Source organism: Podarcis pityusensis (genome assembly GCF_964106645.2).
Source record: "Podarcis pityusensis genome assembly, chromosome: 2".
Lineage (NCBI taxonomy): Eukaryota > Metazoa > Chordata > Lepidosauria > Squamata > Lacertidae > Podarcis > Podarcis pityusensis.
Genome location: NC_138029.1, coordinates 99392936 through 99417773, shown reverse-complemented (window position 1 = coordinate 99417773; position 24838 = coordinate 99392936). Strand labels below are relative to the sequence as shown.

Below are 24838 nucleotides of genomic sequence, written 5' to 3'. Positions count from 1 at the left end.
TATGAGGTCAATAAATGCACATTTTTGTACAAGTCCCTAAATATGCATTTATGACAGATACTATAATGACTCTTTGGAAAGTGCTACAGAGTCGAGTCAATAATCCATTTTTTAAAAGTCTATAAACATGAATGTACATTTATAAAATCTTTATTTTGCCCCTTCATCTGTGTCAGTGCGGCTATTCTTTTACAAGAGGCTTTGCATTCCGTCACTGTTGCAAACAAACGCTTATGAGACTGGAGGCATTGAAAATGAAATGAAAGAATATTTAAACATACCTAAGCAACACAGGTGCATAGCTAAGCAACCCCATACCTCAACCCAGGCATTCAGCATGATTTCAACAACTTTTTTCTTCTTCTTCTGGGTTGGCATCTCATTTCCAAATTGATCACAGCTACAAATGTGTGCATGATAGCACACACAACATTTATATGTCACTCAATGAACCAGGGGACGCGGGTGGCGCTGTGGGTTAAACCACAGAGCCTAGGACTTGCCGATCAGAAGGTCGGCGGTTCAAATCCCCGCGACAGGGTGAGCTCCCGTTGCTCGGTCCCTGCTCCTGCCAACCTAGCAGTTCGAAAGCACGTCAAAGTGCAAGTAGATAAATAGGTACCGCTCCGGCAGGAAGGTAAACGGCATTTCCATGCGCTGCTCTGGTTCACCAGAAGCAGCTTAGTCATGCTGGCCACATGACCCAGAAGCTGTACGCCGGCTTCCTCGGCCAATAAAGTGAGATGAGTGCCGCAACCCCCGAGTCGGTCACGACTGGACCTAATGGTCAGGGGTCCCTTTACCTTTTACAATGAACCAGACCCTCTGAGAAGTATCTGTCAGTATATGGAAACATCACCGCTGCAGACAGCCAGATTGTTGACATCACATGATGCGGCTATCTGTGGGAAAGAAGAATTTCCCAGGACGTTCACAGGCTGGATAAGTCTTTGTGAAGAGTGTAACTTGAAACCTTCCGACTGCGCATGTTCAGGAAGTTTGTCTGACTTGCTGGAAGAACTGAACTGAAAGGACGTGTTTTTCTCTAGTGCTGTAATGTCAGAAATAAACATCATGTAAATAGAGTTCTGACTTATTTTCTTTCCCCTGCAGAAGCAGGAGGGAGGGGTTGTGCATTTTACCCACTCTTGGGAAAATGTCACCTATCAAAATCTCCCTGGTTTGTCTGGAAATCAGCCAGAGGAGGTTACCGGTAAGCAAGCTCCGAGGACAGTGAGAGGGGCCAGCCTCTATGGAGGGGGCTTGCAAACCAACAGTATCTAAATGTCAAATGAGCTAGTGTGGTATAGTGGTTAGAGTCAGTGGCGTAGCGTGGGGGTGCAGGGGGGGCCGGCCACACCGGGCGCAACATCTGGGGGGGCACGCTCGCACTCGCAGCTCTCTGCCCTTACTAAAATCCACGGGTTAGGGGGCGCAAATTACTTGCCTTGCCCCGGGTGCTGACAACCCACGCTACGCCACTGGTTAGAGTGTCAGACTAGGTCCTGGGAGACCAGAGTTCAAATCTCCAGTCAGCCATGAAGCTCCCTGGGTGACCTTGGACCAGTCACTCACTCTCAGCCTAAGCTACTTCACAGGGTTGTCATGGGGGTAAAATGAGGAGGAGAATTATGCACACTACTGTGAGCTCCTTGGAGGTGTGATGGACAGCAGAGCCAGATTAGAGTCTGGTGATGCAGTTTCCTTCTTTGAATGAAAGGTGCAATAATAATAATAAAAAAACACTTACTGTGACCAATTTGGGGTTAGCCAGAAATGTGGAAAAGAAGACAAAGCAGGGACAGAGCTTTTTTTTAAAAAAAAAATATCCGGTGTTGATTTATATGTGCAGATGCAAAATTTGAAATTGAAATTACTATAATTTGCATAGAAATATTATCCATCTCACCATAGGGGAGAAGACCATGAGGAGACTTGTGTGTCTTCTCCATCTGCTTTGTGGGTGGTGGGTAATTTCTGGGGGGGTCCTTCATTTCTAAACTGGACTTGTACCAGAGAGGTTTCTAGAGACTGTCCTAGTTCAAGGCAGTGGCAGAGAGAAGGCTGCAAAGCATACATTGCAATCAATCAGGCAAAGAGTATCTGTTAGGGAGTATCTCCCCAATGCCATTCATGTCACAATAATCAAACTGGTCCCCTGCACACCTCATTTCGATGCAATATTCTGTTGACAAAGTAATCTTTGAAAAAGTACCTGAAGCCAATCCAGCCATTTTAAATGTCACACACGGAGACTCCCAGCTAAGAATGACCCCTTAATGTGTGGGAAAGCTTTATGCAATTTTAAATATTCAAACCTTCGGCTTTCAGGGATGAGTCAATCAAAGCTGGTTAATGTCTGTTAAGGTAAAAGACCTTAGGTCATGTACTCTTGGGGCTCAGTATTGATGAGCTTGCAAGCTGAAGAAGGCACAATGGACCCCATTGTTAATATTTAATTCCTCTCATCAAGAGGAGCCGTTTCCTGTATGGTGCAGAAACATATTTACTCAGCCCTGACGCAGCTCTTTTCTGAGGCAAAAATGCAGTGAGCTAGACAAAAGGCCATCACCGTTATGCCCTGTTATTCCATTCAGGTCTCTCGTAGCAAGAAGGGAACAGGAAGAGATCCGTGACTCTTGGAATTTGGACTGAGATGCTTTTAATTGAGGGCACAGTCATCTTAAGAATACAAGAGGAGCAGGCTGCATCAGACCACTGGCCCTTCTACTCCAGCATCTCACACTGACCAACCAGGTGTCCATTGGAAGCCTAAATGCAAGACCTGAGCACAACAGCACTTTCCCCGCCAGAACAAAGCTTCCAAACACATTGCGGCGTATTTACTGCAGTACAGGACTGAGAGAAATATTAATAATCTGTTTTTATCTAGAAAATGCTTCTAGATTTGCATTCAGAACGATGTGTGGTGACAGAGGCTCCAGCTCTAAAAGATGTGAGAAATGAGGAGTTCTAGTGCCCCTAGAGTCTGGGAAGAGTAGTTGTCAGCTTCTTGATTCTGATAATGTCAGCGAAGGCTTATTTCCCAGCTGAACATTCCCTAACTTGAGCTTAGAATACATTTCTAAGCCTCCCCGCCCCCCCAGGACTGGCCTCAAAACTTTTTAATTTTGAAATATAAACACACACAGAGGGAGAATGACCAATAAATAAAGTGGTACCTCGGGTTACAGACACTTCAGGTTACAGACTCTGCTAACCCAGAAATAGTACCTCGGGTTAAGAACTTTGCTTCAGGATGAGAACAGAAATCACGCGGCAGTGGAGCGAGGCCCCATTAGCTAAAGTGGCACCTCAGGTTAAGAACAGTTTCAGGTTAAGTACGGACCTCCGGAACGGATTAAGTTCTTAACCCGAGGTACCCCTGTAAATAAAAAACTACTTATAAATACACAAAAACAAAAGTCACTGATATCATTTAGGCAGGCTCTAAAAACATTTTTGCTGAAGATTTCTTTTAGTGAGAAGTTGGTGGCTTCTTTTCTTTACAATGGTACCTCTGGTTACAAACGCATCTGGTTATGAACGCTTCAGCTTACGAGCTCCACTAACCTGGAAGTAGCTGCTCCTGGTTGTGAACTTTGCCCCAGAATTAGCGAAAGCACACCTCAGGATAAGAACGGTTTCAGCTTAAGAACGGACCTCCGGAACGAATTAAGTTCGGAACCAGAGGTACCACTGTATCCTTAAATTGCAACAACCATCTGCGGTCGGTATATTGAAATGAAATGGTGGGATTTGGCATAAGAACATGAGTCCTTCTGAATCAGGCCAGTGACCCACCTTGTCCAACACCCTGTGGCCAGTCAGATGCTTGTGGGAAGCCTGGAAATAGGACCTGAGCAACAGAGTGATTCCTCCCTTGCAGCCTCAAAAGACAATTGTACGGTAGCTGTTATGATTATATATATTGCTTTTTATTTGATGCAGTTTTATTTTTTAAGGTGAACTGGGAAGATACTACATTTTAATTAATTAGATAAAGGCAGCCCTTTTTTCTAAAAAAAAAGTGTTTAGGGGTATGCGTACCCCTGCATCCCCCCAGAAAAAAGCACTTCGTAAATGAATCCAATTTCTTTTTCAGCAACTTAAATGACAAATTCATTTTGTTTGCAAATTAAGTGGTCATTTTATACATAGGTCATTTTGTACGTGTTGCAGATTTGTCTTTTGTTGTTTTTTCAGTGCTGCAAACCAACGATGCAAACAAATATTTGCAGCTGAGCATATTTGGACTTCCAATCACCCAGCAATTATGCGCTTAATGCATTTTGAACTTGGGTCACGCAGAATTTATGGATGGTGCACGAACCCTGTGCCCTGCCTAATTTCCCTCTATTTCACATACAAGTGTGAGATCAAAAACTTCCTAAGTTTGCAAAATAAGGCTTGCATGTCAACACATTGTGCTATTGGTGTAGAGTCAGGAGGCCAGATCTAACCTTAAGCGAGAAGTGTGAGCTTGCTGGGAAGTTGGCTGCTCAGTTCATAGTTCACTTGCAGTGGCACAAATCACTATTATATGCATTGTGGCACTGCAATGGGCAGCAGTAAGATCTTAGAGGTGGCAGTGTCCTTTCTTGTCCGCTCTGCATCTCTTCTTGGATCTAGAACTCTGGAGAAATGTGTGTCATGAGATGCTTGCGTTGAGGTAGAGACAGATAACATTTTAAAATTCTGGCTTTTATTCCTTACCAACGCATCCTTCATCAACCAGGTGTCCTCCAGACTTTTCTGGCTGGAGCTGAAGGGAATTGTGGGCCAAAACATCTGGAGGGAACCAGATGGGTGAAGACTGACAGAGAGTATCACGCTCAGGTGTTTGGGTTTTCTTTTCTTTTTGTTTTACCTATCCAGAGCATTCCATCCTAACCATGGTGTCCATCTTCTCTCTTTCTTGCCAGAAGGAGGGACGTGTGAAGTTATAGCAGCACACAGATGTTGTAATAAGAATCGGATTGAAGAGAGATCACAAACAGTAAAATGCTCCTGTCTACCTGGGAAAGTGGCCGGGACGACACGGAACAGACCGTCGTGTGTTGATGGCAAGTAGCTGGCTCAGTGTATGGCATTATGAATATGTGCAAACTTTTACAATACAACCTTGCTTATCCAAGGAGATGTGTAAAATATTTGGAAAGTCAGAAGTCTTAACACAGAGCTGCCATTGCATACAGTCACCAGCATGGCCTATAGTTGGAAGAATTTTGTTTAAAAAGCAAGCTGAAAGGATCGTAATAATATTCCGTATTGATAACAAATGTGGCAAGTAGAAATATTCCTGCATTGGAGAGGGTTGGGCTAGATGGCCCTTTAAGTTCCTTCCAAGTCCAAATTCTATGAAATTACACTAACAGAGCGATCAAAATCCTTCTCACTGTGGTGTGGAGGGGATCACTACTGATAGAAGCCAAGGCAAATCCCTGAAATGGGGTGTTCTGTGAGTGGGAAGGGGTTGGTGTGGTCCAGAACATGTTGGATCCTGAGCTGGTCTCACTGCTAACACATGACAGCATCAGACCTGGTCATCCTTCCTGACTTCACTGACCTCTGCAGCTACTGTGAGCATCTACAAAAACGAAGTTTTGATGGCTCAGTTATTCTCAATTTGCTGAACTTACAAACTGTGCCCTCTTCCGTTGCTGATTTTTATTTCTTAAAAGCACAAGAAGCAATTTTTACTTCAGGATGCTCCAAAAATGAACGCTAACGAAGCAATGGTGGGAGGGGGCATAAGAATGAGTGGAATCTATATTGGTTTGCTTTCAGCAGCTTACTGGGATAGCTTCCTGCCACCTGTACTGTGCAAGGTATCTTCTGGGAGGGTGGCTTTGGAATGGACCTGAGGTGGACTGTTCTTCTACTGGTCCATGCCTAGAACACAAATAGGAGGCTTGGCTTTGACACTGTGGTTGTCAGAACTCCCACCCTTCCATAGCCTATCAGGCCAGGACAGAATTTTATACACATTCACCATTAGGCTCAGTGATTCAAGATTTCCGGCTTTCTCAAAGCAACATGGTTTTATGGTTGTTTAAGTGCATCACACTATATTCCCCTCAGAACTTCTCATTGCCAGCACTGGAGGGATTGGACTGGATCCATAGGTAAATGGAGGAGACAGCTTCCTGCTCCTCACTGGAGGGATCCCTAGGAGGGATCTTGGGCTGTCCTTTTGGGGGTACCTGCACTCATGTTTCAGGATGGTTGTGCAGTATCAGTTTATGCCATGGTGGGCCCAAGATCTCTGACATTCCCAGCAAAGTTGTCCTAGCATTTGGGCTTCGACAGCAGTATTCACCAGCAGCCAGGCTGTCCAATGACTCAATTCTAGCCCTATGCAATATCAAACTCTAGAAGCTGTAGCCAATGAAAAAATTGTGGCCATTTGCAACCCACTTTAACTTGGCATAGTTATTGCTGTCCCCTGCTGCCACTCAGTGCTGATTACACAGACTCCTACTCAACAGATGCACACAGATACGTTCTGTGTGAGTATACAGCTTACAAGTATACCACTACAGTATGAAGTATAGGACTGTGTGTACTGGATTCGTGGACTTGTCCTTATAGTCAATGAACAATATAACATTGTTGCCTTAAGGTGGCCCTATGCTTTACAACATCATCATCAGCTGTGATCACTCTTTCAAAGTTTTAATAAGTGATTGATGAAAGACCACACAACCCTAACCATATCTACTTAGAAGTAAGTCCTATTGATCCTAGAATTAGGATTTCATCCTCAAATAGTAAATTGCCAAGATCAGTTGGACTGGCAGATTCAGTCTTGGTTTGGATTCTGTTTTTGTGTGACATCGGTGTGGTTTTGTTTGTTTGTTTGTTTGAAAAATAAACTTTTCTCTCTCTTAATATACAGTGGTACCTAGGTTTAAGAACAGCTTAGTTTATGAACAACTTGGATTAAGAACGCTGCAAACCCGGAAGTAGGTGTTTTGGTTTGTGAACTTTGCCTGGGAAGCAGAACATGTTCTGCTTTCTGCTGAGTGTAAATTGAGTCCCCCGCTGCTATGGGAAAGCATGCCTTGGTTTAAGAACGCTTTGGTTTAAGAACGGACTTTCAGAACGGATTAAGTTCGTAAATCAAGGTACCACTGTACTTCACTTACCAATATGGATCTATCACATCTGTGCTGAAAGTATCACGTTTTTATTCCCTCTGTGGTTCCATTATTAACAGCTTTTCTTATGTGAATGAATGTGTAATGACCCTGGGGACTCCTGCATACATCCATAATTTGGAGACTTCAGTAAGTGCATAGATGTTGTCTTCTGTGGGTCAAGGAAAGATCCACATATCACAGAAATTCCCCATGCTGTGTATAGAGTATTCCTTGATTTAGATGAGTGATCAAGGAAGCTCCTGAATGCAGAGATCTCCAAATGCACACTGAAGCCCCACACAACTGTGGATGTATTTTCCAATGGATGTATTTTCATTGGTGTTTTCTCGGGGGGTGAATTATTCCTCAGCTAGGAAATTTACCTTATGTTCCATGATATGCTAGAAGTCTGTTGCATAGAAATGCATTATCTCTTGGGAGTTGTTCCCCTAGTCATTGGTAAAAGAATGGCTTGTAACTATTCAGAAGTAAGCACAGCAGCTAAATTTCCAGTGGAGCTGCCAAAGGGTTGAGTAATGTGTGCACAGGCAATGCAGGATTACATTTTAAATTTCAGAATTATCCCATTGTGCCACCTCTTGTCTCATTTGTGTTGATGCATTAATAATTCAAGTGGCTACAGTGGACGAGATTTAATTAATGTTTTTTGAAAGTCAGCAGCAAACCAGTTCAGCAACCTGACTTTGTAATGAACATAGTGTGAATACTTGGCTAACACAAGGACAGGGGTGGTTTCTGTTACGTAGGGTTGTCATATTTTGAAGAGCAAAAAAGAGGACGCTATGACGACTCTCATTTTAAATACCCCTGCTATATGTAGGCTTTAGAAGCAGTGATAGATTGCTGAGGGGGCCAGGAGAAGAGGAAATAAGTCTTCAACCACCAGCTATGTCTATGTCTCATCTAGAAAGTATAGCCAGAGACATTTTGGCAATTTAAAAAAAATCCACCCGGACAGAAAAAGAGGACGTGTCCTGGAAAAAGAGGGCAAATGGCAACCCTATGTTAGGAAACTCATGCAACGCTTACCTTTTTTTTCTGACTTTCTCATTTTTCAAGAATCCAGCCTCTTTTTCATTATTTTTTTTTAAATGTGTATAAAAAGTAATTTATAAAGAAGCATATACATGTGATCATCGGGCTCCCTTGGTGAGCCCTTCAAATACTGCAACAGTGAGTTGGATACGTAAATCATTGAAGGGAAAATTTGCTTCCTTTGTGGCTCTAAGGGTGAAATCCAACTTTGCACACCAGGAGTTCTTCACCCTCTCCTCTCTCATGCACCCGTTATACCCCTTCAGATCTGCACTGTAGAGTTTCCCAGCACTCTTTTTAAGCAGATTCTGGGACACGGGCAGGCTTCAGGGGGGAAGAGAAGGGGAAACCCATTGTATGAACAGAAATCCACTCCATTAGCACATGGATACGATTGGATACAAGCATAAATATCTTACGAATTATAGTAAGTTTGAAATCTGCTCCACGGTGCCTGCTTTCCCCTCGCTTGACCATGCCAGTATTTTACACCGTGTCTCTTTTTTAAAAAATGTGATAGGCATTGGGTAAAGATTCCCAAATAGTGTGATGTAGTTATCTGAAATACAGTCATACCTTGGAAGTCGAATGGAATCCATTCCGGAAGTCCGTTCAGCTTCCAAAACGTTCGGAAACCAAAGCGCAGCTTCTGATTGGCTGCAGGATGTTTGGATTCCAAAAATAGTTTGCAAACTGGAACACTCAATTCCGGGTTTGTGGCGTCCGGGAGCCAAAATGTTCAAGAACTAAGGTGTTTGAAAGCCAAGGTACGACTGTACCAGTTTTTGTCACTTAACTCTCCAAAGTGACTCTCAGTTGGAGTAAGAGTCAAGACTGGATTGACTGTTGGTTTAAGCACTATGTGAGATAGCAGGCAGAGGAAACTGGGATTTCCGGCCCCTTCTATGTGAGTATACCATTACTCCATTTTCAGGAATTAGACATCTGAAACTTACCTATATCCAGGTTGTCCACTGTGAGGCATGTAAAAAGCTCCATGAAGGAATCGTGATGCAATGGTTGCTGGGTAGATGTAGATCAAGACATGTTGCTACCTGAGGCAGAGCAACAAACAGTGTCCTCCCACAGAGAAGGTGCATAGTAAGGTAAAGGTAAAGGGATCCCTGACCATTAGGTCCAGTCGTGACCGACCCTGGGGTTGCGGCACTCATCTCGCTTTATTGGCCGAGGGAGCCGGCGTACAGCTTCCGGGTCATGTGGCCAGCATGACTAAGCCGCTTCTGGCGAACCAGAGCAGTACACGGAAACACCGCTTACCTTCCCGCTGGAGTGGTACCTATTTATCTACTTATACTTTGACGTGCTTTCAAACTGCTAGGTTGGCAGGAGCAGGGACTGAGCAACGGGAGCTCACCCCGTCACAGGGATTCAAACCGCTGACCTTCTGATCGGCAATTCCTAGGCTCTGTGGTTTAACCCACAGCACCACCCAGGTCCTGACAAGGTGCATAGTACCCGAGGCCAAACAAGATATTTTGGCATCTGATGCAGAAAATCCCCACAAGTATCCTTCCCCAACCTGGATAAAAAAACAAACAAACCAGCAATAATACAAGGCACCACCTCATTCTCCCTAATGGTAGGGCTGGCCCCACTATACTAGAGGATGATGAATGGATGAAGCAGATTTGAATGACAGGCTAGGGGTGTGATTTTGTCCTTTCTCCTCAGGTGATGAAATGGCTAATGCCATTTCTGGCGATGTGTGCCTGCTCCTTAAGGAGACAGTATTTTGTTGTTGCTTTTAATTTGTTTGCTCTCTAACTCACATATGAGAAAGATTTTTTCCCCACACGCAGATGAAACAACTGGGCCTAATTTTTCCTGACAAGCTTTGGATGGTGAGGAATTTTTATACTTAGGCAGCTGATTCAAAGCCCGTTGAAGTTAATGGAAATGTGCGCATCGGCTCCAGTGGGCTTTGAGGAGGTCCTTAGTAAATACTTTGTATTGCGTTCAGAAGCTCTTCTATATCAGCACTTGAATCAAGTGAAAATTGTTCACAGTCAAAAAGCCAATAGTTTTCTATTTATCTAATATGTACTTTAGATGGTATCAAAGAACGGGGTCCCCCCCCCCTCTAAAATCCTTAAAAGTACTTTCAATCAATTCTTATTTCCACAGAAAGAGGGGGGGGAAATGTTATTTTAAATCCAAAGAGTCAGCTCCTCATCCCTCTAGCTGTGCTCCGGCCTAGATAAGGAGAGATCTCAGGGTCCCATATTATTAATGCACTGTCTGTATGAATAACGAGCAGACTGGGTGAATTATTTTTCACTCCTGGGAAAATCTATAGCCCTGTCCTTCTGCAGCGCCACTGGAAACTGAGCAGGAGGTTCGTATTTTTTTCGATTTTGTGAATTCAGATGGCTTCATTTGTAAAGAGGGGGGCAGGAAGGCGAAGACAAGAGCAACATTCCCCACTGAGGTCCATTTAGCACACACAGACAGAGAGACGCACCAGACGATGCTCTACAGTAGAAAAGAAAAAAATGAGTTTTTCTGCCTACAGATACAATCCGGAGATTTCAATTTGTTCAGAAATATCTGTTATGATATATATCTGCCAAGACATACCTCCCCAGTGTGTTTTTTGAGGGGAAAGGGGCATTCCCCTCATTTAAGAGACCCCCCCAACTTAGTCCAATACCATCCGTTTGTTTTTATTTGTTTGTTTGTTTGTTTCTTTTAGGAGCTCAGATCAACAAACACGTCCACAATTTATTTAAAAGGTTGGGAGGGTTGTTCCCAAAAGATTTACAGTTCAAAACATCTGAAATCCTTAGAACTGGTAAGGTTTTCACAAATTTGGATTAACTGATCTGTGAAACTCTGGGCTAAGTGCTACTACATTAAGATATCCTACTGTGATTTCGTTTAAGGTAGGGGTGCTTAAGGAATTTGATCTGTATAAAATCTCAAACAAGATGACCTCAGCTTGGACTTCAGTGAGAATTAAAATTTAACACCTTTCTGAATGGTAGGACACAGGTCTCAGCAGTTTAAAGCTATTACATGGTAGCACAGTTTTGTTTTTGTTTTTTTTAACAAGTGTTTTAAAATGCTCTTACAAAGTGGCTGCATAGCATAACAATACATAAGAATTTCTTCCTAGGGAGCTGAATGGAGAAAAAAATGTCTGTCCTATGATGTACCTATGATGGCAGCCATCTTATTCCCCTATACAATGTCCCCAGTAGCTTTTCTTTTTTTATATATAAGATATTTATTGAAATTTTCAAAGTATTACAAAAGAAAAATTAAAAAAAAGAAAAATACAAAATAAAAATAGTTAAAAACAACTCAATCTTTCCATTACTTATTTTTCATTAGCTTATTTCCCGGACCTCCTCATGCCTCTCTTTTTTGTATTCCAGTTCGGTTTGTTGGTTCAGCAAATCCTTCCCCTCCTTGTTTATCCAAGTCTTTAATCTTAAAGTATTGTAACGTTATATTTTTACCTGTTAGTAATCCATTTTTCATATTCCCTTATAGTATTACAGCTAGAAACCACTTACTTTCTATCCAACATCATTCTAACATTCATTAATTTTACAATATTTCTGTAAATAGGCTTTAAATTTCTTCCAATCTTCTTCCACCGACTCTTCTCCCTGGTCTCGGATTCTGCCAGTCATTTCTGCCAGTTCCATATAGTCCATCACCTTCATCTGCCATTCTTCCTGAGTGGGTAGATCTTGTGTCTTCCAATACTTTGCAATGAGTATTCTTGCTGCCGTTGTGGCATACATAAAAAAAGTTCTGTCCTTCTTTGGCACCAATTGGCCGACTATGCCCAGGAGAAAGGCCTCTGGTTTCTTCAAGAAGGTATATTTAAATACCTTTTTCAATTCATTATAGATCATCTCCCAGAAAGCCTTAATCCTTGGGCACGTCCACCAAAGGTGAAAGAATGTACCTTCAGTTTCTTTACATTTCCAACATTTATTATCGGGCAAGTGATAGATTTTTGCAAGCTTGACTGGTGTCATGTACCACCTGTATATCATTTTCATAATATTCTCTCTTAAGGCATTACATGCCGTAAACTTCATACCTGTGGTCCATAACTGTTCCCAGTCAGCCATCATTATGTTATGTCCAACATCTTGTGCCCATTTAATCATAGCAGATTTCGCCGTTTCATCCTGAGTATTCCATTTCAACAGCAAGTTATACATTCTTGACAAATTCTTAGTTTTGGGTTCTAACAGTTCTGTTTCCAATTTTGATTTTTCCACCTGGAAGCCAATTTTCTTGTCCAAATTATATGCCTCCATTATCTGATAATAATGAAGCCAGTCTTGCACTTTGTTTTTTAATTTTTCAAAACTCTGTAATTTCAGTCTATCTCCCTCTTGTTCCAAAATTTCCCAATATTTCGGCCATTTGGCCTCCATATTGAGCTTTTTCAGAGCTTTCGCTTCCATCGGTGACAGCCACCTTGGGGTTTTATTTTCCAATAAATCCTTGTATCTTATCCAAACATTAAACAGTGCTTTCCTGACAATATGGTTTTTAAATGCTTTATGTGCTTTGACCTTATCATACCACAGATATGCATGCCATCCAAATACATTGTTAAAACCTTCTAAATCCAAAATGTAAGTGTTTTCAAGAAGCAGCCATTCTTTCAACCAGCAAAAAGCTGCTGATTCATAATAAAGTTTAAGGTCTGGCAGGGCAAATCCACCTCTTTCCTTTTCATCAGTTAATATTTTATATTTTATTCTGGGCTTCTTGCCCTGCCAAACAAATCTAGAAATGTCTCTCTGCCACTTCTTGAAACAGTCCATTTTGTCCAAGATTTTCAATGATTGAAACAAAAATAACATTCTTGGCAATATATTCATCTTTATAACAGCAATTCGACCTAACAAGGAAAGCTTCAAGTTTGACCATATCTCTAGATCCTTTTTCACTTCTGACCAACATTTCTCATAATTGTCTTTAAATAGGTTTAAGTTCTTAGCGGTCATATTAACCCCCAGGTATTTTACTTTCTTAGCCAATGTTAAACCTGTCTCCTTCTGAAACCTCTCTTTCTCAATCGGTGTTAAATTTTTCTCAAGCACCTTAGTTTTTAACTTGTTCAACTTAAATCCTGCCACATGACCAAATTCCTGAATCAATTCTAATACTCTTTTAGTACTAGATTCTGGCTCCTGTAACGTCAATACTAAATCATCTGCAAAAGCTTTCAATTTGTACTGTTTGGCTCCGACCTGTATACCTTTAATCAGGCGGTCCCTTCTGATCATATTTAGCAGAACCTCCAGGACCGAAATAAAAAGCAATGGGGAAATTGGGCAACCTTGTCGTGTCCCTTTCTCTATCCTAAATTCCTCTGTCACCACATTGTTAACTATTAGTTTAGCCTTTTGTTCTGAATAAATTGCACTTATACCATTTTCAAACCCTTGACCAACCCCCATCCCCTGAAGATTTTTCTTCATGAAACTCCAAGAAATATTGTCAAAGGCTTTCTCCGCATCTACAAAAATTAAAACTGCTTTAGTATTAATATTCACTTGCAACTTCTCCAAAATGTTGATTATATTCCTCGTGTTGTCAGACAAGTGTCTACCCGGGAGAGAGCCAGCTTGGTCTTTATGAATCTCCTCCACTAATACTTTTTTTAACCTTTTAGCCAAAATATCTGCAAAAATTTTATAATCCACATTAAGCAGGGATATGGGGTGGTAGTTCTTAAGTTGTGTCTTTTCAGACTCATTTTTCGATATTAGTGTAATATAAGCGTCCTTCCACGACTCTGGTGCTTTTTTCCCCTCCAAAATTTCATTACAAACCTCCTTTAGTGGTTGAATTATCCAGTCCTTCAAGGATCTATAATATTTTGAGGTTAAGCCATCTGGCCCTGGAGATTTGCCCAACTGCATGTTCTGGATGGCACCTTCCACCTCCTGTTCTGTTATTTTATAGTTCAACATTAACTTATTTTCTTGAGAGATTTTTTGTAGTCCATTTGTTTTTAAGAATTGGTCTAAATCAAACTCTTTCTGTGGCCCTTGTGTATATAACTGTTTGAAGTACCTCTGGAAGCATTTTCTAATTTCCACTGGATTCTGGATGTTCTTTCCTTCCACTTCCAAGCTGGTAATGGTGTTAAGTTTTTGTCTTTTTTTCATTTGCCAAGCTAACAGTTTTCCACATTTATTGGCCGATTCAAATGTCCTTTGTCTCATCTGTTTAATTTTCCATTCTATTTCCTGATTCATCGTGTCCCCAGTAGCTTTTCAAGGACATTGTATGGACAAAAAGATAGCTGACTTCAATGTGTCAGGGATCATCCACCTAGTCCAATGGGTACCATGGTGTGAGTAAACACCTTTGTTGGTCCCCATGGCCACCAGATGGGCAACTGTCAATTAAAAAAACAACAGCCCCATGACAGAACAGTGCAGAGCAGTTGCTGGAGCTGGAAGGACCAACCCCCGTGTCTTACGGTTGGTTTCAAAGGATGCTAGGAAGTGGGGAGAAGTTGTAGGGCTGGCTTCCCCACTTGCCTAGTGGCCCGTCCCATTTCCTTGCTGTTGCCTTCAAGCCCTGGGGTTCAGCTCTAGCACCGTCCCAGCAGCCACATGGAGAGAAGCACCTGGGCAAAGGAATCTGGTATGCCTGGAAGTCCCCAAGACCTTGCAGAAGCCGAATTTGAAAATGTGCTTTTCAGATCTGATTTTCCAAACTGTATCATTGAAACCATGGACCATGGCAGCAGATGCCCCAAAGGGAAAGTGAGACACACAGCTCCTCACACTGTTTCCCCAGGGGACAAGGATGTGTGTCCATGTGGTGTGGCGTTTGCAAGTTTGGATGCCTTTCAAAGGTCAGTAGGTACAGATGTCAGCATGAATAAGTTTGAGTGATGTCTGGAGACAGGTGACTTTTGGATCCATGAAAAAGAGACATGGGACAACGAAAGCTTGTTCCGGCCCCCTGTTGCTTTTAGTCACGGTCCCTGACCTCAGGCCTTCCTCTGTGTTGCCCAGCTCTTCACCCACTGGAACAAGTTGTGCTGTTCTTTGTAGGAGAGATAACCAGGACTGTGATAGAACTGTTTCCTGTGTATAAAAGAATCCTATTTCTGTCTCTGTTCTATGAGCATGCAGTTTCAGCCTAGCTTTAAACCCACACAAAACAAGGCTTCTAGCAACATGTCGTACAAGTGACTGATGAACCAAATTGTCTGCAACGCGCATTGAAGTTCTTCCCATTGGAAATTTTCTATCTGAAGAGCTGGCAGGGAGAAATTCCAAGTGGCAGGGAAGTTTTTCAAAGAGAAATTGAAGGTAATGAAGGAAAGGTTGAAGGATTGGGTTTGGGAAGTGCACATCGGAGCCAAAGGGCTAGTTAATAGCTTTGAAGAACAAAACCATGCCAGGCCTCACAGGGATTTAGGTGTAACACAAGTCTGAAGCTAGTACAACAACCGCAGCATGTCAATGAATGGATTTAACTTTGTTAAGTCTATTCACTGCTAGTCATCTCAGAAGGGAGTACATAATAGCAACAGATCTTATCTGCCATAAATACATGCTCTGGCTCCTTAGCTCTGGCTGGGGCTATCCTTGTTGTGTACACACACAAACACATATTTAGGGCTCAGATTAAATTTGAAAAACAATACAATTTACATGTTCTGTTCTGGCTGTGAGGGTCAGTTTTTCAGAGGACTGAATGAAAGGAGGAGAACAGAACAGTAGGGAAAGAGGTAAAAATATCTTAGCACTTTGGGTACCAGTCTGCCAGAATTATAGTGAATTGGCCTGAATTTCATCCTTCTGGGCAACTGGCAGAAGCCAAGAATGTAAAACCAGGTGGAGTGGGGTGTATGGTTGACATTTTTGTCATTAGTGTTTCCTTGTTTTCGATTAGATGTGTTTATTTTTAAAAAATTAAAATATGGAAAGTACATTATATCATATAGCCTCTTCTAGTATGACATTTGTGGAACATGCAACACATAGAGGCTGGCACCAACCTTGCAATGCTAAACCAAAAGTCTGTTTGCCTAGGCTTTTTAAGGCGGCCAGTTTCCATCTATATTGTTGATACCTTCTAATGTTGTTTTGCAATTGTATTGTACAGCATTTCATGGTTGTGTTACCTTCTACTTTTTTGTTACGTTTATGATTCACAACCCTGATATTTTTGATGCAGGACATATTTCAAAAACATGAATTCATCTAATCCCCTTTTGAAGGCATCCAAGTTAGTGTTGATCCACAACTTCCATGCATTGGGTGAAGATCCAAAAATGGAACTGTGGACTTTGCTCATGGATCCTTGAAGTGATCTGATGCCCTGGTTCTGATCCATATGCAAAAGCCTCTACCAGTATAGTCAGGCATTTGTCCAATGCATATGCAACCCCTGAGCCAAGGAGACAAGTAACTATACAACCTTTTGAAGACATCTGAAGGCAGCCCTATATCGGGAAGTTTTTTTTTAAAAAAAAAGTTTAATGTTTTATTATGTTTTTATGTATGTTGGAAGCCAACCCAGTCAGAGCAGTGGGCAATAAATAATAAAATTATTATTGTTGGTGATGTTTTCATTGGAGAAATGTTGGAGGATATGCCTGCAGGTCCTGGATGTATGCCTGCTGCTCTTTATTCATCTGCCCTTCACTTGGCTAATACATGAAAGCTACCTCTGTTCCCAGGGACACGGGTGGCGCTGTAGGTTAAACCACAGCGCCTAGGACTTGCCGATCGGAAGGTCGGCGGTTCAAATCCCCACAACGGGGTGAGCTCCCATTGCTCGGTCCCTGCTCCTGCCAACATAGCATTTCAAAAGCACGTCAAAGTGCAAGTAGATAAATAGGTACCGCTCTGGTTTCCGTGCGCTGCTCTGGTTCGCTAGAAGCGGCTTAGCCATGCTGGCCACATGACCCAGAACAACTGTCTGTGGAAGCGGACAAACGCCGGCTCCCTTGGCCAGTAAAGCGAGATGAGTGCTGCAACCCCAGAGTCAGTCACGACTGGACCTAACGGCCAGGGTTTACCTCTGTTCCCAAGCTTTCAGCATATATACATACAAAATATATTATATGGCTGTGGATGTGGGCAATTCACAGTGTTCCGTAGAAGAACACTCACTTCTCTGGGCATTTCGCTGCTGTGTTTCCATCCTTGGCCACCACTTCCACACTGCCATTTAAGCTTCACTGTTGTCCAATCCAGTGCCAGCACCCAGCATAATTGGAACAATGCCAGGGTGCCCACCAGGACTGATGCCAACTTCCTTAAAATTACTCATTCTTTAATCACCCGGCACAGTGACACAATTTATTCAAATCCTGCAAGATACGCGATTCCACGGCTGGAAGCAAACTTTATTTTGAGAAACGGCATGGATTATTTTGCAGCTGGTTAAAAAATATGTGTGTGCAGCTGAATGCAGGAGAGCAGAAACCATTGACAGGAAGAAGGGAATCAGAAGAAATAAGACTGAGAATCTAAATTCAGGCATTTCTCAACAGTGAAGCAGAATGGTTTTTCTTATATTATACAATGGTTGCTGGTGCGTATTTTGGGCTGGGGCTGGGAAATTGTGGGATCAGGGTAGCTAGTCTGGCTGCTGGAGACTCCATTTAAATTAGATGCTGAGTTGTATGACTCCCCAGTTGGCCATGGGCAACTCAGCAACTTATCTATTAAGCTAGCACACCTAACAGAGTTGTTCCTAGGAGGATAAAATAAGGCAAGGGTATATCCGAATCCAAACTGAACCCCTGGGAAAGACAGGAAAGAAAGCTTAATAAATAATTACATTTGGTGATGTTAGCTATAGCCCAACAGCTCATCCACATGGGAGCTTAATGTGGATTTGAAGAGGTATGTGACTTGATTTCGGAGGGTGTTGCCCACATGACACCTTCCTCATCCAACTGGCAATATGCAGTTTTTCCAACAGTAAACTCGGATTGTCCTGATCCAGGGAAAATTGGAAAAGGGGAAGTAAATCCAATATAAAATTGCTTGTTACCTGAGCGTGGATACACTGGAGCTCATTGTGTGGACAGGTTCTGGTGATGTTTTGGTGGTGCAATTTGTCACCACACACCCTTACTTCCATTTTGTTTCCATCAGCCTCTTCTATCATAAGAGATATCGTACAAAACAGCTGCATTCAAAATTAAAGTAAACCTTGCCTTTGCAGGTACAGGAGGTAGAGAATGAAAAGGGGGGGAAAGGATGTGAGTGACTCCAAATCCTTGTGGGTCTTGGAGCAACACACATTAATCTTAGCATACTGCAGTTTTGTGCAAATCTGAAATGCTTGGGGGGGGGTAAAAGGTGTGTGCCTGAGCAGGTAAACAAATATGCATGCCCAAAGACCTCAGGGGTTGTATTCAACTATTGTTTACGCAGAGTAGACCCATTATAACCCATTATACTTAAAGTTAATCATGGTCATTCATTTCAATGGATCTACTCTGAGTAAAACTTAGTTGACTACAGCTTGGACCAACACACACACATTTTTAAAATTAATATTTTACGGCTGGTTTGTGCAAATCTGCTGTATCAGACAGTGTGTGTGTGTGTGTGTGTGTGTGAGAGAGAGAGAGAGAGAGAGAGAGAGAGAGAGAGAGTGTTTCTGCCCAGATAAACAAATACTGCGCAAATGCTGACCTCAGGTTTCTAGTGGTTGGGCAAATACTATTTTTAAAAAAATGAAACAAAATATATTTTAATGAAAGATTTCTTATGTGCATTGTCACTTTTTCAAGTTGTGTTTTCTACAGATCAGTTTCATTTGTTGTGAGACATTAGTGTTGCATGCAGTATTTGTTAAGTTGTGGGCGAACATAGCAGACGACACAGCGATTCTTCAAACAGCTCTTCTTTATTCAGATGTCAGAACAGAACTAAGCTGAGGGGCTCAGTCAGCCTGCTTATATAGAGCTCCAGAACAATTGTAACTGTTGCCATTTTCTAAAACTATCCAATCACTGAACGTCACTTTTTGATCCTTCATTTGCATACAAAACTATCCAATCACTGAACGTCACTTTTTGATCCTTCATTTGCATAACTATCTACAGTATCCCCCTGCTGGCCCAGGGTGAGAACTTCAGTACATAACACCCCTCCCCACCGAGATAAGGCGTTAGTTACAATCGTAATGGTTTCCTTATATACAGCACTACACGTAATGGTTCAATTAGGCACAAAAGCATATCGGTTACATTTCACATACTTAGACCAACAGTGATACATGTCCAACAACATAGTGCTTTGAATAAGTTGGGCGCTTGGAAACTCTGACAGACCACCGGGGACTGGTAGCCAAGTTCGGGGGGCCACACAATTCTTGCTGAGGCTGTGGTGCGACCCAAGGTGGCGTCGAAACCAAATCCCCTGGATCCGCTGCTGTGGGTGAAGCCTCCGCAAGTGGAGTGGTCTGAGCCTGTGGTAAGTCTGGCAGACCCTCTGAAGTGGCTTGGTTTGGCTCCACGCTGGCAGTTTGCGAGGGAGGTGTAGGTGAAGCCTCACCATCTGTAAGTGTCTCTTCCGGAGCCACGAGCACAGTTGGGGGCACCACGGTAGTGTCCAAGTCCCCAACCCTGCGCCTAAGCTGGTCTATGTGCTGGCGCCACAAGCATCCGTCTTCGAGTGCCACCTGGTACGAGCGAGGTCCAGTGACTCCTACTACTGTGGCTGGCACCCAAGGAATGTCCCCCACATAGTTCCGGGCAAAGACCTGGTTTCCTGGAACAAATGACCGTGGCGCGTTGGCACAGCCTGGGTGCAGCCGGTCAAGCGGTGACCTGAGGCGGCGGCCCATAAGCAGTTCAGCAGGACTCCACCCTGTGGCCGCATGAGGGGTGATGTGTTGCACGAACAAGTATTCGGTGACCCACTCGTGCCAGTCTCCCCGGTCCAGGCGCACCAGTGCCTCTTTTGCCGAGTGCACCATTCTCTCCGCTTGCCCGTTGCTGGATGGATGAAATGGTGCTGTTAGGGCATGGCGGATGTCCAGTCCCAAAAGATACCGCTCAAAAGTGCCTGACGTGAACTGCGGTCCGTTGTCGGAGACAAGGACATTAGGACACCCATGTGTCGGAAAGAGGCCTCGCAGCACCCGGATGACGGCCTCGGTAGTGGTGGAGGGCATCAGGGCCACCTCCAGCCATTTGGAATAGGCGTCCACCACTACCATAAAGGTCCGGCCGTGAAAGGGGCCGGCCAGATCGATGTGCACCCTCGACCAGGGTGTCTTCCAGGTGTGTCCCTTAGCTGCTGGTGGAGCAGGCCTCGATTCTTGGCACGCTTGACAGCCGGACACCCAGGCAGTGATGGCATCGTCCATGTTAGGCCACCAGACGTAACACCGAGCCAATGCCTTCATTTTGACGATTCCCAGGTGGCCAACGTGCAGAGCCTCCAGGACGCGTTGACGGAGTCTTTGGGGAATCACGACGCGGTCTCCCCACAGCAGACAGCTGCGATGAGCCGAGAGTTCATGTTGTCTGGTTGCGAACGGTTGGAACTCCGATGCAAAAGGCCCTTGTGGCCACCCCCTCCACACCCAGTTGAGCACACGGCTGATGGTGCGATCCTGGACAGATGCGGAGGCCACAGTGGCAGCCGATACAGGCGCTGCCGGAAGATCCTCAGTCAGGAGGAGCGATGAAGCTGGAGCCAGGTCTTCCACAAATGCTGGAAGAGGGCAACGGCTGAGGGCGTCGGCATGGCCCATCGATTTTCCCAGGCGATGGACGAGCCGGTAGTGGTAGGCAGCCAGGAAAACAGTCCATCGCAGCATGCGCTGCGAAAGGACCGGTGGAGTTGGACGATCACCGGCGAGGAGGCCCAGGAGTGGCTTGTGGTCAGTGATGAGGTCAAAAGACCTGCCATAGAGGTATTCATGGAACCTCTTCACTCCAGCCACAAGTGCCAGTGCCTCCTTGTCGAGCTGGCTGTAATTCCGTTCTGTTGGAGATAGCGTCCTGGAAAAGTAGGCGAGCGGTGCTTCTCTTCCGTCTGGAAAACGGTGACTAAGGACAGCGCCGATGCCAAAAGGTGAGGCGTCGCAGGCAAGGACCAGCGGCCTGACTTCACTGTACTGTACCAGCACACTGTCCGATGAAAGGAGAGCCTTGACCGCGTTGAAGGCCGCCGTCTCCCAATGACCCCAGGACCAAGGCGTCTTTGTGCTGAGGAGTCGGTGAAGAGGCTCAGCCACCGTGGCTTTGTGGGGCAGGAACATGTTATAAAAGTTCAGCAGCCCCAGGAATGCCTGCAACTCCGTCTTGTTCTTTGGGATGGGACCTGCTGCATAGCGCGGATCTTGGATGTGGTCGGGTGAAGGCCGGAGGCGTCGATAAGATAGCCCAGGAACTCCACCTGTGGAACAGTGATCTGGCACTTCTCCCTCTTTACCTTGAGCCCAGCCTCTTGGAACCTGGTCAGCACGGCACAGAGGTGCTCGAACAGCTGCTGGTGTGAGTCTGCGGACACCAAGACGTCATCAAAATATGGTACCACGCCCGGAAGCCCTTGCAGGAGATGCTCCATAAGGCTTTGGAAGATGCCAGGAGCCACACTCACCCCGAACTGCAACCGGCAGCAACGGAATGCCCCTCGGTGAGTGACGATCGTCTGGGCTTCAGCAGTGGCATCATCGACGGGCAGTTGTTGATAGGCTTGGGCAAGGTCCAGCTTAGCGAAGACCTTACCCTCACCCAGGGAATGCAGCAGGTGTTGGACAACAGGAACCGGATAAGCATGCTGCTGAAGTGCCTTGTTGATCGTGCACTTGTAGTCAGCGCAGATTCTCACCGACCCATCTGGCTTGACAGGCGTGACGATGAGGGTTTCCCACTTGGTGTGGTCAACCGGCTCCAAAACTCCTTGGGCGATCAGCTTGTCCAGTTGTTCATCCACCTTAGCCTTGAGAGCAAAGGGAACCCGGCGTGGCTTTAGCTTGATGGGGGCGACTTGTGGATCAAGGCTAAAGGAGATGGGCGTACCTGTATATTGCCCCAAAGTGCCGTCAAAAACCTCGGCAAAGTCTTTGACCAGACCCTCAGTCTCTGCGTTAGAGATGCAGTTGATGCCGGTGACTTCCAGGCCAAGGGCATCAAACCAGTCTAGCCCTAGGAGGCTTGGCCGCTGACCTTCAACCACCACCAGTCGGAGCAGGCCCGAAAAATCCTTGAAGGCGATCCGGAACCGGCCAACGCCTACCACGGGAATGTCGTTTCCCTGGTAGTCTCTCAGGTGTACGTGGTGAGAGTCGAGTTGCCTTTTGGAAACTCTGGGTACCAGTCTTTTGATGGTGCTCCAAGACACAATGGACAGGGCAGACCCGGTGTCGATCTCCATGTCACATGGAGCTCCTTCAATGAGCACCGTGACGTTCAGCTTGCGTCGCGTAGGCGAGTCGGTTTGGCCAATCATGGTTCCAGACGGGCAGCGGCAGTTGGTGAGAGCGAAACAGCTTTCCTTGGCAGACTGGAGTGAAGACTTGGACTTGCGAGTCGGTGAAGGGGGGGGTGTCAGACGGAGCCGATTGGCAGACCTTAGCGATGTGTCCCCTTCTGGAACACGTCCGACAGATGGCGTCTCTGAATCGACACTTGGCACGGGAATGGTTGCAGCCGCAGCCGGCACATTCCGGTTGGCCCTTGGACTTTTGTTGGAACTTCCTGCGCTCCCGCTTTGTCTGGTGCACGTCATCGTCTTCACTGGAGGATCCCTCATCACTGCTGGCCTCTTCGTGATGCACTGGAACTGGCTTCCTAGCAAGACGCAGGCTGCTGGACTTGCGGATCTCCTGGGCGGAGCGTTCAACAGCTTCTGAGGCCACAGCCTCCTCAATGGCTTTCTGTAGCGTGAGGTCTGGCTTGGCGAGGAGACGCCGTTGCAGATGGATTTCCCAGACCCCGCAGACGATTCAATCCATCAGGGCATCATCTAAGTCTCAGAACTCGCAGTGCATTGCAGCCTGTCGCAGGGCGGTGGTGTAGTTGTTGATTGACTCCCCCTCTGCCTGGTTCTGGTGGTAGAACGCATGGCGGGCAGCAATCTTGGACGGCTTTGGTGCGTAGTTGTCAGAGCTCTGACAGTAGTGGTTGCGGAGCTTCTCTTGGCTCGTGTCCCACGGTGTTGCCTGGACTGCTTCAGGCGCAACCAATGCTCAGGCTGTCTCAAACACCTCAGGCCCACAGAGGCTGAGGAATAGGCCCCGCTTCCGCTCCTTTGATACTTCTGTCAGCTCGTTGGCTTGGAGGTAGCAGTCGAACCGAGCGAGGTAGGAGTCCCATGATTCAGAGGCTGGCGCAAACGGCGGTAGAGGCACAAGTGAAGCCATGATTCCGATGCCGGCGAGAAGGGTGATGGATGGAACACAGTGCTCTAGCCAGAACAGTCAGCTCTGAATTGGTTCTGTTCAGTGATTTAGCTCAGTGATTCAGCTCTGCTCAGAGGGTGGCTGCATCTGGCTGTGCTCTGATGTCCATCGATCCCACCTTCGTCGCCAGTGTTAAGTTGTGGGCGAACATAGCAGACAACACAGCGATTCTTCAAACAGCTCTTCTTTATTCAGATGTCAGAACAGAACTAAGCTGAGGGGCTCAGTCAGCCTGCTTATATAGAGCTCCAGAACAATTGTAACTGTTGCCATTTTCTAAAACTATCCAATCACTGAACATCACTTTTTGATCCTTCATTTGCATACAAAACTATCCAATCACTGAACGTCACTTTTTGATCCTTCATTTGCATAACTATCTACAGTATCCCCCTGCTGGCCCAGGGTGAGAACTTCAATACATAACAGTATTAGGTTAAGAAGAAAAGATGGGGAAAGAGAAGGAGGGGCAAATCACCATGTGGGGTAGGGTGGTTATGCTTCTATTCTACTACTTAGTGTATGTGTGGGGTTTTGTGTCAGCGTCACTTATATAGGTTCTCTTACTATTAGCTTGTTGTATTTCCTTAGTGGTGAGAGGTTGGGGGTGATCCAGGGTGTGGCTGGTTGTCTTTGGTTGGCTGTAGTGAGATTTTGAGGAGGGGACGACAACAGCACACAACATGAATGTATCCCATGAAGCATTGGCCCCTAGTGTGGAGAGAAAACATGGAGGTAGATTTTGGATGCATACAATTGAATTTCCTCATGTATGGGTGAAGGCACAAAAACACAGAAACAATGAGCCACATATGTGTTCATGCTGTAGTGTAGACACATCCCAAGTCAGAAGGAGCTTTTCTGAGGACAAAGCAGCTTCAGTTTGTTTCCCCTAAAAATAATGCTGTCTCTTCCCTCAAAGTAATGACAAAAAAGCATCACATTATGAAGTGAAGGAAATGGTCTGGTATTGACCAGGGAAAGTTGTTGTCGGCTAATTGCTGCTAAGCATCAAGGCTCTGTGAAAGTTGGTTAAGAAGAAGAGGGATATTCTACTATGAAATGAAGTTTTAAGATGAAGCTACACAGATATCTGGGAAACTAGGGGCGTTGCTGGAGTTTTGGTACGAATAACGTTTCTTCCAAATTTCCTGGCAACCCTCCTGAAATCAACACTGCTTTTATCAATTTTGAGGGACACATTCTGATAATTTTCTGTGGAGTGTATC

General features: G+C 44.8%; 1 protein-coding gene across 2 annotated transcripts in view; it reads left to right on the top strand.

Moving 5' to 3' along the window:
• The window catches only part of TAFA1 (TAFA chemokine like family member 1), a 335849-nt gene that overhangs the window by 267139 nt on the left and 43872 nt on the right, over positions 1–24838 (top strand). Inside the window, exon 3 of one of the 2 annotated variants that reach the window (XM_080995952.1) lies at positions 4929–5066. In XM_080995952.1, coding sequence (XP_080852078.1) covers positions 4929–5066 — 138 coding nt within the window. Of the gene's footprint in view, positions 1–4925; positions 5067–24838 lie in introns of both variants that reach the window. The other variant, XM_080995951.1, reaches the window with a different exon arrangement.